Source organism: Muntiacus reevesi, chromosome 2 (genome assembly GCF_963930625.1).
Source record: "Muntiacus reevesi chromosome 2, mMunRee1.1, whole genome shotgun sequence".
NCBI classification, from domain to species: Eukaryota; Metazoa; Chordata; class Mammalia; order Artiodactyla; family Cervidae; genus Muntiacus; species Muntiacus reevesi.
Window position 1 is genome coordinate 281,185,887 of NC_089250.1, and position 19,026 is coordinate 281,204,912.

General features: G+C 47.8%; 1 protein-coding gene across 1 annotated transcript; it reads right to left on the reverse strand.

Annotated features, from left to right (window-relative positions):
- Positions 1 to 3,778: 3,778 nt before the first annotated feature.
- Positions 3,779 to 17,133, reverse strand: LOC136161854 (histone-lysine N-methyltransferase PRDM9-like). Its single transcript, XM_065926978.1, has 10 exons — positions 17,065 to 17,133; positions 16,538 to 16,661; positions 16,125 to 16,232; positions 11,954 to 12,003; positions 9,994 to 10,150; positions 9,065 to 9,166; positions 8,580 to 8,851; positions 7,981 to 8,048; positions 6,616 to 6,809; positions 3,779 to 4,944 (listed from the first exon to the last, which is right to left on the reverse strand). The coding sequence occupies exons 1-10, from the start codon at positions 17,131 to 17,133 to the stop codon at positions 3,779 to 3,781; spliced, it is 2,310 nt and encodes a 769-aa protein (XP_065783050.1).
- Between the last annotated feature and the right edge of the window lie 1,893 nt (positions 17,134 to 19,026).

Below are 19,026 nucleotides of genomic sequence, written 5' to 3' on the forward strand. Positions count from 1 at the left end.
AGTGATTTTGTGGGCACCCGGACTGCCTCGTCCTTGTGAGATTTTGTGTGAAGACAACACAGAAGGGGATCCAGCCAAGAGGGATCCAGGCAGCAGTGAACCCCTCTTCACAGGGACCCTGTGAGACCAAGACTCACTGCGCACCCTGCTCCCACTTTTGGGAACTGGCCTCTGTCATTCTCTGGGCAGGAGGTGGGAAGGACAACCGGTCTCTCTTCCACCTCCTGAGACCCAGGTCGCCACCTGGGGTCCAGAGAGGGTGTCCTGAATTCACAGGGCCTTACCGTTCAGTGAGGCTGGCCCTCGTCCACAGTGCACTGACCTGCTGCAGGGTCTCGGGTTCCCTGGCATCCAGCTCCCCATCGCCAACCCCAGCTTGGTGTCTTGGGAGCCCCTCACTGGCCGGCACTCCGCAGGTGAAAGCTGCATGCCCGGAGAGAAGGAGGAGAAGCTGGTGGGGCAGGGGTCCAGCATGGAGTGCCCAAGGCCCCTCTGCTGCCCCAGGAACACCCAGCGTTTCTCCTCTTCAGTATGTGTCTTTGTGGCTGATGTTGCCAAACACCTTCCTCTGGACGAGAAGGCTCCATGACCGTGGAAGGGGTGGAGGTGAGGAGGCGCTGTAGCCCTAAACCCAGGGAGCTTCAGAACTAACTTCCCTGAGACCTGAACATACTGCCTGTTACATCTGTACCAACTGAGGCCAGATCCAGGCAGACTCTCTGTAGAAAAACTTTCCATGTCCAATGAGAGAACCAAACTAGGCCAAGATCTGTGAGATTCTCTGTGGAAACACTTTTCTGTCCAACAAGAGAGGACTTGTTAACCCACAGCTGAACCCCGAGACGTGGGACGTGCTGTAACTCTGGAGACTGCAGGGAATTCGTTTGAGAGGCTTCCACCCCGGCGGTTCCCCGAGGCACCTGGAGTTACTGGACCCAGAGGCAGAGCACTCGCGCTTCTCTCCTCACTGCAGGCCAGACGGTGCCCCCAACCTCACAGCCCTGCTCCCCTGCCTCCCTGAGTTCAACAGAAACCCCCCGGTCACGAGGCCAAAGTGCAGTCTTCTTGGTGAGCAGAGCAGAGGTCAGTGGGAAGGTGGGTGGAGGCTGAAAGTTTCTTTGTAGAGGAAAAATACGGACGTGTGTTCCCGTGTGTGGTTTGGCCGGATGCTGCAGTAATTGGTGTTCCCCACACATTTATGGGTGGGTTTTACTTTCTGTATTTTCTAAATTTCTTCTTTTTTAGACAGTTGCATATTATGAGAAAATTTTGCAATCAACCACGAGCACTTGCAAAATAAGATCTTTTGGTTTTTTCTTTTCCTAAAATGTTGCAGTTTTCTATGATGACAGATGAACAGCCTCCTACTTTTAAGTATTCATTTAATTGGCTGCGCTTGGTCTTAGCTGTGGCATGCAGGGCCTTCAGCTGCCGCATGTGGGAAATAGTGCCCTGATCAGGGATTGAACGTGGCCCCCTCTGTTGGGAACTCAGAGTCCTAGCCTGTGGATCAGCAGAGAATGCTGCGATCTCCCGCTTAAAAAAATATTATATATTTATTTTTGGCTGTTCTGGGTCTCTGCTGCTGTGCGGGCTTTTCTCTGGTTGTAGGGCGTGGGGGCTACTCCCTCGTTTCTGTGCTGAACTTCTCCCTGTGGAGGCTGCTCTGGTTGGGAAGCAGAGACTCTAGGATCTTGGGGTGCAGTAGTTGTGAACAGACTTAGTTGCTCCACGGCATGTGGGGTCTTCCCAGGTCAGGGATGGAACCTGTGTCTCCACGGGTGTGGTTGACCTTAAGAACACCACGGACTTTACTCTGTGTTGGAGCTCAGTTCCGGGTCTGAGCAAGCGTGGCTTCCTGGGGCGGTCCCCACCCTCACTCACCCAGGTTGGGGAGCTTTGTGTCCACCTTGTCCCCTCGTGCAGCCTGGTCACCCCGGGACCCATGCTGTGTGAGCGTCTGCTCTGCTCACAGCGCACCCCGGGGCCCATCAGACTTCACTCATGAAAGGGAAGTGTAAGGATGAACTATTCCATGGTTAAGAATTTCAAGGTCGCGACAGCATTGACGAGAGCGCACAGGCACATGTACGAGGCCCATGCATAGAGAAGCCGCGGTGTGGGCTTCAAGGACCCTCTGTGTGGGGGTGGGATGGGGGCCGGATGGGGATTTCCTGCAAACGCGGCTCCAGGCTCTGTTCTCGGCAGGGGGACGACTGTGGGCCCTGCCTGTCTGTGGAGGGCCCCTGGGGCTGCCCAGCTCAGCAGGAACGGCAGGGCTGCGAAGGGAGGTCACCTTCCCTTAGCACACCTGACCTCACACCCCCTCATCAGGGCATCCTAGTGCCTGAACAGCCCCTTCTTCGTCTAGCTCTGAAGACCTGGACGGTGTGGGGGCTGGAGGACATACAAGAAAGAAATTCTGTAAAGCAATTATCCTTCTATTAAAAAATAAAAAATATTAAGGAGAAAAACACAAAGGACAGCAAAGATGGGGCTTGCGTTCTCAGCCAGCTTCTGCCAGATTCCGCCTGTGCTGACACATCAGACCAAAATGCTGGTGCTCCCACGCCGTATCACAGATGAGAATAGAGACACAGAGAGGTTGAGCATCTTGCCCCAGCTTAGCAGCTGCTGGGGGCAGGGCTGAGACCTGGACCCCTGTGGTCGCATCTGGAGTCCAGATGCTGTGATGACCCCGAGGGAGCGGCAGAGACCAGACGGCCCATGCTGAGTCAGGCTCGCGAGCACACACACACACACACACACACGCATGTGGCCTTCACCTTTGCGGCTACAGAAGTCAGAGGGAAGCAGAGGGTCACCAGGAGAGGCCAAAGGAGAGCCGGGGTCTATAAGGAGGAGAGGCCACACTTCCCAGGAGGCCAGGGAATTCCCTTCCCTGGTGATTCTGATTCCACTCTGCATTCCTCTCCCTGGACCCAGGATTGACTGTCCAGTGACCTAACTGAGTTGGCTCCAGAATTATGCCTTCCCAGGGGTTCAGCTAACTGGACCCCAATGCTGTCAGTGTTAAGGGGGGAATGAGTACATAGTCTGGGATTCAGATTTGTTTGGAGACAAAATTTATTAGAAGAGGAGACCTAAAAAACCACGAAGGCAATTGGCAGGAACATCTCCAGAACACCTAAGGAACCCTCTGCGGTTTATATCCCTCCTCTCCTGTCATGAAAGTGGAAAGTCTATTTAACAAATAATTCTGTGCTTATCACACGCTTTCTTTAAAATATTTATTATATATTTATTTATTTGGCTCAGCTGTGTCTTAGTTGCAGCATGTGGGAGCTAGTTCCCCAAGCAAATATTGAACGTAGGTCTCTGCATTGGTGTTTTAACCCCTGGACCACCTGGGAATTCTCTCCTCATACTCGTGGGGACAGTAAGGGGTCACAGGCCTCCTATGAGGCCCCCTTAGAGCTGAGGCATGGGGTGGCTGCAGAAATCCTCCTGTGGCTAAGGTGTGGTTTGCTGCTCATGACTCACTCACACTCCCTGCAAACAGGGCTTCTCCCCCGTGTGTGTCCTCTGGTGTCTGATGAGGACGGACTTGTGACTGAAGCTTTGCCCACACTCCCTGCAAACAGGGCTTCTCCCCTGTGTCTGTCCTCTGCTGTCTGATGAAATCTGACTTCTGAATGAAGCTTTGCCCACACTCACCGCAAACATAGGGCTTCTCCCCTGTGTATGTTCTCTTGTGTGATATGAGATGGGTCTTCTGACTGAAGCTTCGCCCACGCTCCCTGCAAACATACGGCTTCTACCCTGTGTGTGTCCTCTGGTGTCTGATGAGGGTTGATTTCTGACAGAAGCTTCGCCCACACTCCACGCAATCATAGGGCTTCTCCCCTGTGTGTGTCCTCTTGTGTGAGATGAGATTGGCCTTATGACTGAAGCTTCGCCCACACTCCCCACAAACATAGGGCTTCTCCCCTGTGTGTATCCTCTGGTGTGTGATGAGGACTGACTTATGACTGAAGCATCGCCCACACTCCCTGCAAACATAGGGCTTCTCCCCTGTGTGTGTCCTCTGGTGGCTTATGAGGAGGGACTTCTGTCTGAAGCTTCGCCCACACTCCCTGCAAACATAGGGCTTCTCCCCTGTGTGTATCCTCTGGTGTTTGATGAGGACTGACTTATCAATGAAGCTTCGCCCACACTCCCCACAAGCATAGGGCTTCTCCCCTGTGTGTTTCCTCTGGTGTCTGATGAGGGCTGACTTATCACTGAAGCTTCGCCCACACTCCCTGCAAACAAAGGGCTTCTCCCCCGTGTGTGTCCTCTGGTGTGTGATGAGATGGGCCTTCTGACGGAAGCTTCGCCCACACTCCCCACAAACATAGGGCTTCTCGCCTGTGTGTGTCCTCTGGTGTGTGATGAGGACTGACTTCTGACGGAAGCTTCGCCCACACTCCCCGCAAACATAGGGCTTCTTCCCTGTATGTGTCCTCTCGTGTGTGCTGAGACTTGACCTGTCCTTGGAGCCTTTCCCACACTCTCCGCATGTGACCCTCATAATCCCTGAGACCCCTGCCCCCGTGAGCAATGTGCCTGTGTCCTCCGGATTCAGTTTCTGGCTTGTGCCGGGCTCGTCTGTCATTCTCTCATGCACCCCAGAATCCCCCATTTGTCCTCTGGGTGAGTTGGAAGAGGCCCTTGAAATCCTCTTCAGCCTTACGCTTTTCAGCAATTGTTGGGGCCTGTCCTTGGCCTCGTGGCCCTCAGGTTTGTCGCTCGGGCTGTGTGGATTGGAATATCTCCGATTTTGACTGCCTGGGCAGGGATCCTCTGGTTGGAGGCGGTCTCTTTCAGATGGTCTCAGGAGGGTCTGAGAGGGGTGACTGCGTTGGATGTGTTGGCTGAGGAATTTCTGGCTGGAGAAGGCCAGAGAGCAGGAGGCACATGGGTGCATCTTGGGCTTCGGTTCTGCTGAAAGAGGAAGCTTTTGTCAGGTAGCTGGTTTGCCACGGTCAGGCCTTGCCCACTCATCATCTAAGTGTTGACAGTGCACGATCTGTCGCCGATCAAGTGACTTTACAGTCCACTCTTCCATTCCACTGTTATTCTCTACATCTACAGAAATCCAGGAAGCGGGTGTCAAGGGCCTTTTCTACATATCACCCAGATAGGGACCTTCCAGCTGCATCAGAGGCAGCGTCTCTCCTGATAGAGATGGATCTGCAGGGACTTTCCCCGCGTGTAGGTGTCTGAAAAGTCACGTCACAGTGGCCCCAGGTATCTACCCTACTGAGGGATAAGACTCGATGACTTAGGTGGAATTTCCTGAGTGGCTCCCTGTGAGGGGAAAGGGTCTATTAAGTTAGGGGAGCCTGGCCTGGAGCTCTCTGCATATGGGAGGCAGCACGGGGGGTGGTTAGAGCAGGTGTGGCTAATTCTGACTTTGTGGTTCCTTGTTCAAAGAGCAGCCATTGTGCCGATCTCTGCAGGAAGTGGGTTTGAGCCTGGATGAGACCGAGCGGCCCAAGTCCCACTGACTACAGTTCTGGCTCCTGCTGCCCAAACTGGTTCACAAATTGCTCCTCTCTCAGTTTCCCATAAATCATAAAATAAAGGCATATCCTTTCTCTAGCCTCACCAGTACTCATACCTCATTTATTTCATTCAGGCTTAATCCACTTAACATGCACTAGGAATCCATGTTTAAAAATACATGTCCAGTCAGACCCTTCACACCCTCACTCCCAAGCATCTTCAGACAGCCCACTCTCCCCTCATGTCTGGTAATGAACTGATCTCTGAGGGGACTCCCCGCTACTGCCTCTTCCCAAAAGTGCACCAAAGGATCGTCTTAGCACAGAGAACATGCTGCTTGCAGCTGAAAGCCTGGCGGTTGTTCTGTGTCACCCAGGAGGACCCCTGGGGCCTGCACGTGGACACAGGCCCTGAGGCTTCCGTGTCCCGTCGAGCCTCCTTCCTCTCCCTCTGTGCTTCCTCCTGCGACCCCAGGCATCGCCTCGCTTTCCAGTCCTGGGGCTGCGGCACGGGCTGCTCCCCTGCCTGGAATCCTTCCCCGCAGGTCTTATCTCTGCAGAGACCCTGTCGCACCGTCCTGCACCACACCCCACCCTCTGCTCACGCTGACCCGAGGCACGTTCCCTGCGCTGGTTTTCCTCAGCACCAGCCCCTGTCTGGTGTGAAGCCCCTGCTGCCCCAGGGCAGTGGTTCTGTCTGTTTCGGGGCGTGGAGCCCCGTCTGTCACAGAGCGTGAACTCACATGACAAAAGACTGGAACAGGAACTGAATGCGCATCACTGTACACGTGTCGCTTAGAAATGGGAGGAAATGAAGAAGAAACAAATAAAGGGCAGAGAGGTGGTAGGTGCTCGAAATGTTGCTTTTTGCTTCTCAGCCTTTTAGCAGAAGGTGATGTTGCACATTTTTTTGCATGAAATATTAAAAATTAGAACTAACATTTTCAATATAAAATTTCTCCTAACAGTCATATGAAAAGAATCAAATTCTGAGGCATTTTAATTGCAACTCAACTGACTTAGGACTGGATTGTCCTCTGCTTCGAAATCGGACCACGGCTGCTCCCAGGATGGGGTGGGGTGTTGGAAGAGGGGAGACACTCACCTCTCCCGGCCGCGAGCTCACTCTTCCCCCTGCTCTTCCGCTTGATGCCAAGGTCCTGACCGTACTCGTCCCCGTACCAGACCAGCAGCTCACAGCCCGGCCTGACCACCCGGCAGGTTCGGTAGAAGATCTGCCCGTGATACTGGAAGGCCACCAGGTTCTGCTCCTCGTCGTCCCGGGCACAGTTCACATACCTGGGGTCGAGGCCGGGAAAGGGAAAGAAACCTCAGGTGACGAGTGCCCTCCACTGTCCGCCCATGCCCAGTTCCTTGCTTCCGCCTCTGAGGCCGCCCCTCATGTGGACCTTCTGTTCACACCTTCCACCAGGCCATGTGAATTCCCATGCTTTTCTCTCCTTACCTAAGTAGCCATTTTCCGGAGCCCAGTTCCAGACTCGTCTCCACCTGGAATGTCCGTGAGGCTGGTGACCTCCAGCTCCTCTAAACTCTGAATTAAGTTCTCTTTCATCCACAGGACTTGGTGCTTCTTGGCTAACATGCAGCCCTCAGCACTCACCCCAGCCTGCCTTCTCTGCCGAGTCTTTCTGCCATCTCCCCACGTGTATCCAGGGTCCTATTCGCTTGCCCACCCCCTCCCACGTATACTTGGAGAGAGCTCTGATATAGCTTGAGACACGGAACAGTAATAGTTTGTTCACTGTCTGCCTGCCCTGATGAAAGGAGAGGCCCTCAGAGAATGGCCCTGCTCAGGGCCAAGCTGCCCCCCATTCCTTCCCAGGCCTCAGGGCCCACCTCTCACTGGAACCAAGCCTGAGGAGGTTTTTGCCCACAGAGAGTCAAGGTCTCCTCTGTTAGGTCATCCTGGCGTGTGCACTTACTCAAAGATAGAAAATATAAGGTTACTGCTCCTAAAATCAATTGGCTAATGTCTGTCTGCAGTATGTTCTCCATCTGTTAGGTCATCCTGGCGTGTGCACTTACTCAAAGATAGAAAATATAAGGTTACTGCTCCTAAAATCAATTGGCTAATGTCTGTCTGCAGTATGTTCTCCAAAAGGACATGGGTTGTGTGATCTGCTTAAGTACCGAAGTTCACTGTCTAAACTGCACGATAAAGGGCGTGAGAAGTGTTCACTAAGTGAGTTAAAGTGTTCCTGGTGAATCTAGATGCTTCAAGTTGTTTTCAAGTCCACCAGTTTTGTTCAGCATATAGACTTGTATCTTGACGGCACATGCCATATTTTTATTTCCTTCTTTTTAGTGTCTTTTGAAATGAAAGAGTATGGTATTGAGGGAAAAGAGGAAGGAAGATGTGAAAGCTTTTGAGGGAGCCGGGTTGAGAAGGAAAGGGGCATGGGATGGAGGGAGTCTCAATGTCTACACACTGCAGACTCACTGCACTCACCTCATCCAGTTGGCCCAAGACGTGTCCTTTCCATCCACATACTCGTAGCAGTTCCTCCCTTTGGTGATCTGAGGGTCAGAGAAAGAGTTACAAGCTTTCCTCTTTTTTTTTTTTTTTTTGGTAGGAAGCAATAGAAGAGCTATTTCCCTGTGTAGTCATTGGTGCTTTTCAGCCTGCATGGATTCAACTGCCTGTCGGACCACACGGTAAGCTCCTTACTCATCATTCCAAGTCTGAGTCTCTTGGTTCATTGAAGGCAAGGGCTCCACAAGGGAGGAGTCACTTCTGTGAATCTCTACACTGTGCTCCCACCTCTCCTCTGACCTTAGAGAGAGGTCTAAGTGTCTGTACACTGTGTTCCCACCTCTCCTCTGGCCTTTAGATAGATGACATGAGTGTCTGTACACTGTGGTCCCACATCTCCTCTGACATTTAGATGGAAGTCCTGTGTTAACGCCCATGGCACACAGTACACAGGGCTGACTGTGTCATTGACGACCATGTTATCACCATCTGCATCCTCATATGTAGACATGAAATACCCACCACCACGTACAAGTGATTAGAGGCCAGAGGACAGGGAAACGGGTGCTTCTCACCAGCCAGGCGTATCCACTGTTGGCGGTCTCTTCATCGTCTGTGATCTGGCCCTCATAGGGGCCAAAGTGCAGGCCCAGCGGCAGATCGGACGCCTCGTTCCACACTCCAAGCCCAGCGTCAGGAATGCCCGACAGTCTGATGCTTAACCCAGGGGGCAGCGTGAGGGCTGAGCGATTGGCATGCCCCTTTTCCACTGCACAGTCCTTTACAAAGGTTGGGGGCCCATGAGCAGCACAGCTGTCGATGAAGAAGTTCTGACACTCCTCACAATCTGGAGGTGAGAACAGGGATGAGAGGAGGTACAGTGATGTTTCTGGTCGTAAAGACCTTCATAAAGAACTAGGGCATTCATGGCATTTGGCCTCGATCCTGCACCCCAAGTCATAGAGGAAGGGGATGGCCGGTGGACTAAATGGTGAGGTGAGGTTAGTGGACCAAGGCCTCATTGCCCCTTCTCCGTGAGTGGGCCAGCGGGGTCACTCACAGAGGTAGTCGTCATCCTGGGGCTCGCTGACCTCTTGGTACACGTGGCCCTTTCTTTCCCGTAGACTGTACCTCTTCACTCCAGTCTCCTTTCTTCTGAGTTCTAAGATGGAGAACAGAAGCTAAGCAAGGCTGGTGGGGTCTGTGGAGTTAGTCCCATTTTATCAGAAAGTGTGAGATCTCCTACCTGTCCATCCCTACACTTTGTTAAAATTTTCTTATATGTATTTTTCAAACTTTTACTTTCGTAATTTTATGTTTTCATGTTCCATTATTTATTTCTCGGCCAGACTGCATTGCTTGTGGGATCTTAGTTCCCTGACCAGGAATGGAACTAACACCTCCTGCAGTGGAAGCGTGGAGTCTTAACCTCTTAACCACCAGGGAGTCCCTTCTCTCTATTTTCTTTCTTCTCCCTTTAAATACAGTTTCAAGAGACTGAGGCTCCACTGACCACAGATGCCCAGTTCAGTGATAGCTTCCTGCACTTCCCATTAGTAGGTTTAACTTCCCAACCTTCCGACTTAGGTAATAGTTCATCGACACATCTACTCAGAAAATATGTGTTAAGCGCACATGACAAGTAAGGCATTGAGCAGAGGTCTGGGCATGAACACTAACAAAGCATGGTTCCTCTTATCACAGTTGCATTTATTGAACTACTTGTAGGTGTCAGACTTTTGCATTTAATGTAAGGTTTTCAAGCACTGTATGAGTCATGTGTCCTTATCCTCACTTTACAGATAGCATTCAGGATCTCAGAAATTGTATAAGATTTTCCCAAGGCCCCAGTGCTAACTTCATGTCTCAGATCAGTCCAGCTTAAACCCCGCCTACCCAAATTCCCTGCCACACACCTAGGCCATGCTTATTAGTTTTTCTACAGGAATTAGAGGAGCTAATTAGAGGAATTCCCCAAATTTCTCTTACCGACTTTTTGTCTGGGGTGCTGTCCAGGGGTCCTTGCTTTTCTGTGATGGGGCACTGGATTCTGAGCCTGCTTGGAGCCACTTGTCTTCAGTGATTCTGCTGCTCCCGGCAATTCCTTCAAACTAGATTCATTACTTAATGGTGCCCTGGACATTCTCTTCCATGTGAGTAAAAGACAACATGCATTTCTTTAGTTCTTTAGGACTTTATGAAGTGTTTTCACATGCATGACTTTAGTTAATACTTTGACAATTCTTGGAAATACCTGATATGGGGGGAAGGGGTCTGAACACTGGAGTGTAAAATAAGGACCTACGTGGATAGTGAATCAAAACTAGAACTCATATCTTAAGGTTCTTCCCCTTCAACTTTCTGCATAAAAGTGAGAGCAAGGCAGGGAGAAAAGCTGGAGGTCAGGGAAAGAAGAGGGTAAGGGCTGGTAGAGAGATCCTGAGGGTTTCTCTTAATAGTGGCCCTTTGACGGACGAGGACGTATGGAAAATTACAGAGGGGACAAAACACATGTGGAAAACAAGGTGACAAAGCAGTGAGATTAAGAGGAGAAAAGACGATCGGCCGAATCACATTTAGACAAGAAAGAAAATGAGATGAAAGCTGCAGGTTGCCATGTCCTAGCGACAATGTTTGGAATTAAAGTAGCCGGTCTCGTCAATTCTCCTCGAACAAGGCTGTATGACTAGCTGGTTCTACTCAGTTTCCTGATCCATGAATTGGTATACAGGCTAATTCTTAATATTATAGTGGACATGAAATTTAATAACCTTCAACAAATTGTTGTGTGAAGTATTTACTACAGTAAGAACGTGAACGTACATCCCTTACGTATCAATTTATTCCCTAAACTGCCACTATATTTCAAGTGCAGCTCACAGATACTATCTTCAGCATCCTTTGACCTTTCTACTCCTAGATGAATGCTTAAATGTGGAGTCACTCACTCACGAACCATTCAGGGGGCACTTAGGGGCTTTGAGGTGGGCCTGGACTTCTGAGAACTAATGGGTGTGGGCTAGGATCTCAAACCTCACAACACAGGGGCAGGCTAAACAAATGATTACAAACAGGAGAGTTGCTAATTAGAGCTCAGTGGAAGGAGTTGTTGCTCCCTCCTACAAGAATGAGCATTTGAAATGATGCCCAGATGATGAGTTTCTACTCAAAAGCAGGTAATCTATGTGAAGTCCTTCTGTTATTTTCTTATTTGTTGCTTTTCAGTCATAAACCTGAGGCTTATCAGGGTTGCAAGTTGCTTCCTCATATTGGAGTGGGAGGCTCTGAGGTAGGGATCCTGTCTCCTTCTTCATCTTGGACTGTCCACTCTACAAACTGCCCAGCATATCTTTAAGCTTCTTCATCTTGGACTGTCCACTCTACAAACTGCCCAGCATGTCCTTAAGCTTCCCTTATTCAGATGTCTTAGCATATGCCTCCCTAGCAAAGCACAAAAAACTGAGGTTGAAAACATCTCTCAGATGAATGATATAAAGATGTATGAATAAGCTTCATAGAACTATGGAAGTTTTAATCAGTTTGTAAGGTGTTTAGAGAACGTGCATTTGTTTACATTACACTACCAGTGATACTGTGGTCTCAGGTATATAATCAAATGTTTCTTACCTTTTTTTTTTTTTTTTTATCTATAATGGTGATAGCTCTATACCTACTTATAGGTACTGTAGGATTGATTTAAGGTTTAAGCAAGTTTATTCACATAAAATACTTGAAGTCTAAAATATTATGAAAATAATGTAACAACAGAACAACCTACTACTGCTGTTGTTCTTACTAACTGCAAAGATGGTGATGATATCAGACATTGTGCTAAAGACTCAGGACAGGGAGGCAGCGGTCTCCAGGATCTCTGTGTTTTCTGCTATTCTCATCTGTGACTCGATCCATGAGGAGGTTACTTTGGCAACAGGATTTGGGAAATACTCACTTTCTGGTGTTTACTGTGCTCCACTCTGAAGGGCATCGAAGAAGGTTTACCTAAAAAACGATGAGAATCAGTGTTTTGGTTGGGAAATGTTTCCAAACTCTGGGTATTCTAATTAAGGACACATAATTCTAAGCCAGAAAGTGACAAAGACAATGATTACCAAAGGAGGAATGGAAAATGATTTCTGTATCATCAACTCCCATGGTTCCACTGGGAGTATTACATAGTTTTCTTAAAATTAAAAAAAATATATGGAACTTCATCCGTGCCTCATCTGATTTTCATAAAATATCTAATAAATTTAATAGTCTTTCATGACAAAAGTTCTCAACAATGTAGGAATAGGAGGAAGTGAGTGCAATATAATAAAGGTCATATATTGAAAGTCTACCTCTAACATCATAGTCATCAGTGATAAAGATCAGAAGAAAAGCCAAGGATGCCCGTTATCAAATTTGTGTTCACCATAATATTAGAACTCCTAGCCAGCGCTGTAGGTTAGAAATGGAAACAAAAGGCTTCCATTTGGAAAGAAAGAAGTAAAATTATGTCTGCTCACAGGGGCATGGTTTTATGTGCAGAAAAATCTTTAAATCCACACACACAAAATTCCTGCAGAGAAAGTTGCACGGTACAAAATCAACACTCAAATATCTTTCCATGCATGAAGAATGACCATTTCACAAAGGAAAATAAGAAAACAATACTATTTATTTTTTATTTTTTTAAAGCTATATTCAAGAGCTAAATTATAAAAAAATATTTATTTTTATTTCTTTGTTTTTTCCAGGACTTTTGTTGCGGCATGTGGGATCTAGTTCCCTGACTAGGGACTGAACGCAAGTTCTCTGCATTGGGAGTGTGGAGTCCTAGCCACTGGTCAAAGAATCTTATTTATAATAGCATTGAGAAGAATGAAGTAATTAGGAATAAACTTAAGGAGATGAAAGACTCATATGTTGAAAACTACAAAATATTGCTGAAAGGAATCTGACATAAATAATCGATAGGTGTCTCATGTTTATGGATTTAGAGGCTTAATATTATTAAGCTGTTCATACTACCCAAAGCAATTTAAACATTCAATGCAATTCCTATTAAAATCCCAATGGAAGTTTTTTCAGATATAGAAAATCCATCCAACAGTTAACACGGAACCTCAGAACACCCCAAACTGGCAAAGCAATCTTAGAAAGAACAGCAAAGCTGGAGGCCTCTGATTTCAGAACATAATACAAAGGTACAGGAGCCAAAAGAGTGTGGATTTGGCAAAACATGTGTGCTTAGCTGCTCAGTCTTCTTGACTTTCTGTGACATTTTGGACTGTAGCCCACCAGGCTCCTCTGTCCAGGGGATTTCTCAGGCAAGAATACTGGACAGGGTTGGCATTTCCTTCTCCAGGGGATCTTCTTAACCCATGGATTGAACCCACATCTCCTGTGTCTCCTGCACTGAAGGCAGATTCTTCACCTCCTGAGCCACTGAGGAGGCTGGCTGGCATAAAGACAGATATGTCAATCAATGGAACAGAATAGACAGCCAGAAATCAACTCTTGGATACATGGTCTAATGATCTTCATCTAGGGTGTCAAGATAATGGGGAAAGCTTAATCCCTGTAATGAATGGTGCTGGGGAAACAAAATAAACATATGCAAAGTAATGAACATCTTACATCTTGAAGAAAAATCAACTCAGAATGGATTAAAGACATTTATGCAAGACTTGATAAGACCCTTAGAAGACAACAAGGGTGAAGCTTCACGACACTGATTCAGCAATGATTTCTTAGATATGGTGCCAAGTACACAATTATTAGTAACAAAATAAAAATAGAGAAATGAGATTAATCTTAAAACCTCTGTGCCGCAAAGGACACTGAACAGAGTTGAAAAGGCCACCGACATGATGGTAGAAAATATTTATAAAATTTGCACCTGATAAGGGGTTATTAAGTATACACCAGTTTGAAGGCTACCTATAAGCCAGGAAGAAAACCTGATGGACCATGATGGCACCTTGATATCAAATTTCCATGTTCCAGCATTGTAAGAAAACAAATTTCTGTGGTTTAAGGAATGCGGTCTGCTTTGTTATGGCAGTCTGCGCTGACTAACAGTGAGAGAAGGAATTGAATAGACAATTCTCCAGAGAAAATACACAATGGCCAATAAATATATGAAAAGATTCTCAATATTACTAATCGGTATGGAAATACAAATCGAAACCTTCTGGGATGGGCAATATGTATAAGAAGACAATAACAAGTTTGGTAAGGATATGGAGACATTGGAACCCTTATACACTATTGTTGGCAATGTAAAATGTTGCAAGCTTTCTAGAAAAGACTATGGAGTTTCCACAGAAAATTAGAAGTGCTGTATGATCTAGCAATCCAAGTCAAGAGTGGGTTTCCGTAAAAAATTGAAAGCAAGATAATGAGTAAATAGTGGGCACATGTATAGTCATTGCCACATTATTCCCAATGTGCAAGATGTGTGAGCATTCTAAATGTTCATTGGTGGATAAAAGATAAAGATTATATATAAGATATATGTTATAGCTCTTATATCCACATGCACACAACGGAATGTTTTGAAGCCTTAAAAAAGATTTCTGTCATATGCTACATGGATGGGCCTTGATGATATTATACTAAGTGAAATGAACCAATCAAAAAAGACAAATATGGCCTGATTCCACTTCTCTGAGGTATCTAAATTAAATCCATGGAAACAGAAAATATAATCGTGGTTGCCAAGGGCTATGAGGAGGAAGGATTGGAGAATTGTTCCTCAGTGGATTAGGGCTTCAGTCACACAAGATGTAACACTTCTACAGATTTGTTGTACAGCAATGTGTATATATAATCCCGGTGGCTCAGGGGTAAAAAGTCCACCTGCAATGCAGGAGATGCAACAGATGCAGGCTGAATCCCTGCGTTGGGAAGATCACCTGGAGCAGGAGATGGCAACCCACCCCAATATTCTTGCCTAGAGAATCCCATCGACAGAGGAGCCTGGTGGGCTCCAGTCTATGGGGACGCAGAGTCAGACATGACCGAGAGATTAGCACTGCGGCCACTAACACTAACGTGTACATAGTTAGCAGCGGTGTGCCATACACTCAGAAACTGTTAAAAAGGTAAATAAAGACGAGCACGCGTATGGTGAACCGAGGCATATGTATTCCCTAAGAATCTCTCCTTTTGTCAAAACCTTTGCAGACAACCAAATGTTTGGTTTTCATGTCCCTTTCACTAGTTTTAATAACCTAAGGGGACAGAGGGACTTCCCTGGTGCACAGTGGATGAGAATCTGCCTGCCAATGCAGAGGACACAGGTTCGATGGCTGGTCCAGGGAGATGCCACTGTCTGCGGGGCAGCTGAGCCTGTGTGTCAGAAACTACAGAGCCTGCACGTGCTCTGCAACGAGAAGACACTCACCGCAGCCAGAGAAAGCCCGTGCACAGCAACCAAGACCCAGTTCAGCCAAAACTAAATAAGTAATTTTTTAATATCTGGGAGAACAGAAATCCATAGATGGAGAATCATAGAACTATCTAAATTGTTTCTCCAGTCTAGGCAGATTAACTCTTCTAAACTGAGCAGCAGAAGAGGAAGTGAGCTGCTTACTTCTATTTTATAATAGGTGTACTTCATTTTATTTACCTGATGCCATCTCTGGTCAGTGAAATGTGGGAAAGATCATGGAGAATAAATAGTTCTCTCAAAACCTTTCCCAGAATCAAAATAAAGAATTAGTTTCACCTTAGGGTAAGAAGATCATGAGTTTTATTTTATATACATATATACATAATGTATCTTGAAATAATATGTTAATCATTTCCTCTTTGAAGGGATTTAATCCAATAACCAATAACCAATCTGTTTGGTGAATTTATTTCTAAAGGATCTTTAACTGCCTTTCACTAAGAATGTTTAGCAAAAATAATTCTTCTTAAAAATAATGATAAATATTAACCATAAAACTTTTGAGAATTACACTGGAAAACCTATACATTCATCTTCATTCAGGCTAATGTCAATATTCAGCCACAGCCACTTGGGAATGCTGAAAATTATGTTTTCCTTGCTACTGGCTGAGATGTAGTTGAGACCTAAGCCCAGGCTGGTTTCAGGAAGACACGTCCACACCCTCCTGGCCTCTCACCTTGCTGCCTTGGTGTCCATTCTTCATCAGAATCCTCAGTGTCATCTCCCTGGGGCTTGATGGCCTGCCTGCGGGGATGCATGAAATCTGGTCGAGTGGCTCTGAAACCTGGAAAGAAGCAAAACATTTGTTCTAAGAAGGGGAAACAAAGCATAGAAGCAATGGAAAGTGTCACAGAGTCAGGGAATCTGTGGGATGTGCTGAGAGAATATAGAACAAGGCAAGAGGTGAGCTCTGCACTGCAGGTCACCCTCCCTCTGGTACAGAACTGCAAACATTTCCTCCAGGTTTGTCTCCACACAAAAGGGAACTGTGAGCAGGTGAAGCCACCTAAGAGCGGGCCAAGTGAACCCTGAGGGTGAAGACCTGTTTCATGTTTCCCAGGCTCACAGGCGCCCAGCACTTCCTGTTACCTATAGCAATCAGCGCTTCGTAGTTTCTTTTCACATTCCTATATCGGATTTTTTCCCATTCTCCCATCTCTTCCCATTCTTCCTTGGAGAAGAATACGGAGATATCTTTGAAAGCATCTTTGGCCTAAGGAAAATAATAGATTTCATCAGTGATTTACCAATCTAAGTCAGACCTTAGCGCTGAGCCTTCTCCTCCACCTTTTGTGCAGGGAGAAGCCTGAAGCTCCTGGATGGTCTGTGTGAGACAGGGATGAAGACTTTCCTTCCCGACTGTGTCCTCCTTAACTGAACAAACTGAGCATTTTCCTAGCTCTCCCTGGACACAGAGCAGTTGAGAAGCTAGTGTCCTGTTTTGTCCCACTCCACCCCACCATCTCAGACAGGACCAGGTATTCTCATCCTGTGTACAGTCACAGGGACGTTCACTCAGCTTTCAAGGCAAGCAGTCTGTGGTGCTTCAGGGACCAGCGCCATGTCCTTCCTATAGAGCTGACTTTGAGCCCAGCTTTGCCGACTCCACCGCTCACCGTGGGCTTCCGCTCTGTTCTCCCGGCATCTCCCTCAGTGCTCTCCTCTGGAGACCTGTTCGGCCTCATGGCCATTGGAGTGCTCAAGGCCAAGGTGCCTGTGGAAGAAGAAGGTGCTGAGATAGCCCAGACCAGTGTCCAGAGCCTGAGCTGCCTGCCTTGAGTGGAGTGTCCAGGGCAGTAAGGCGAGGGGAAAGTCAGGGTGAGGGTATTGGTGGGATGGACGGATCCTGACTAGATATGACAGATCAGCCTAATATGAACTAGATTTGGTTTCTTTGGTTCCCCTACAATTCAACCCCTCTGAGGGAAGGCACTGGGTGGGATGTGACTGTGGGTGACGGAGGGATTCTCGAGGAGACCCGGAAACCCCTAACTGCTGGACTGGGGTCAGGCTGAAATCAGGGCTCTCTTCCAGTGAAGCAGAGGGAATGTTTCTCCAAGAAGGGTTTTGAGGATCTCCTCCTGGGGACTCAGAAAAATCTGGGCATAACGTAGGTTCTACGTCTAAGGGAGAAGTCGCTCGGCTTGAGGAGATCTGGGTCCCACGGGCTGAAGTAACTGGGGTCCTCAGTCAGAGGGGACTGGGGATCTTTTGGCTGATGTAGAATGCGCACGGTGAGAAAACTTGGGATCTGTGAGGCTGAGGAAATCGGGGGTTTCTTACTAAGGGATTTTAGGGCTCAGATAGGCAGTACAGTTAGGGTCTTGAGGAGGAAGAGGTTTAAGAGCTCCCAGGCGGAGGTATTCAGGGTCTCCGAGGTTTAGGAAATTTGGTCTCTTTGCGGGTGGTATTTTGGGGGTGCCTCAGGCTGAGGGGATCTGGGGTTAATCTAGATATTTGAGGGTCGCAGCACTAGGGGATTTGGGGTTTCTGTGGGTGAAGGAACTTGTAATCCCTGAAGCTGACGAGACGCAAGCCCGCTTCAGATTAGGACTCAGGTTACTCAAAGCTGACAGGATTTCGGGCCTCCCACCCTGGAATTTGAAGCCATCAGGCTAACGGTTTATGATGGCTGCCCAGGACGCGTTCCCTTCAGCCTCCCCGCTGTCCTGCCGCGCTGCCCACCCTGTCCCCAGGAACGCTAGAGGTTCAGCGAAGTCCACTCCTTCGGCGCTGAGGTGAAGTGACGGGCCAGGAGCCTGCCTCTACCCTGTCAGGCACAAGCGACCAATCGGCGTTGTGACTGAGGCGGTCTGGCCAATAGGCGCCCGGAGGATGGGGAGCGCGATGCAGGCCCCGCCCCACCGCTCGGGGATTGGCTGCTCTGTGGGCGTGTCTGTCAAGCCTCCAGTGCGCAGGCGCATCTTGGCTGGTCTCTTTGTTTTCAGGCATGGCCTCTGAGGCCTGGATCCTCAGGCGGGCGGGCTGTCCTCAGGCTGAATGTTTCTTTCCAATTCCCTCAACTGGTATATCGGCTCCTCCAGACTGTAACCGCGCTCCCGGAGTTTATCCTAGGCCCCCCTGTGCCCTGCCTTATCAAATCCAGTTTTGGCGAGAACTCTTATGTGGTGAGTACTGCATTATTCAAGGGAAATGGTGTAATTGACTACATTCTGATGAGACACAAGATAAACACCGTATGGTCAAAGATTTAAGCACAACGCGTGGAATAAGGATGTTAGAAAAAACTTGGAGGATTTTTAACATGAAAGTAGAAGTGGCACTGATGAGCCATCTGTTTATTTAATGTGGGTATGAAAAGCCTGCAGAAATAAGGTATAAGTAAAACCTCAAAGCCTTGCAAGTGTGTTCTGTAAGCCAAGGCATCGATCTGGAGGACTGTGGATCCATAGAGCTGAGTTTGCCTGACACCTACTGGCTTCACAAGATAAAATAGGGACACTGGTTCTGGCCCTTAGCTAGCTTTGCTCACAGAAAAATAATGTAATTTCCATGTATTGGAAGCAAAGCAACTGACTGTAGAATTAGAATGAAGTGGTGGTTGGGAGTCTGGATGG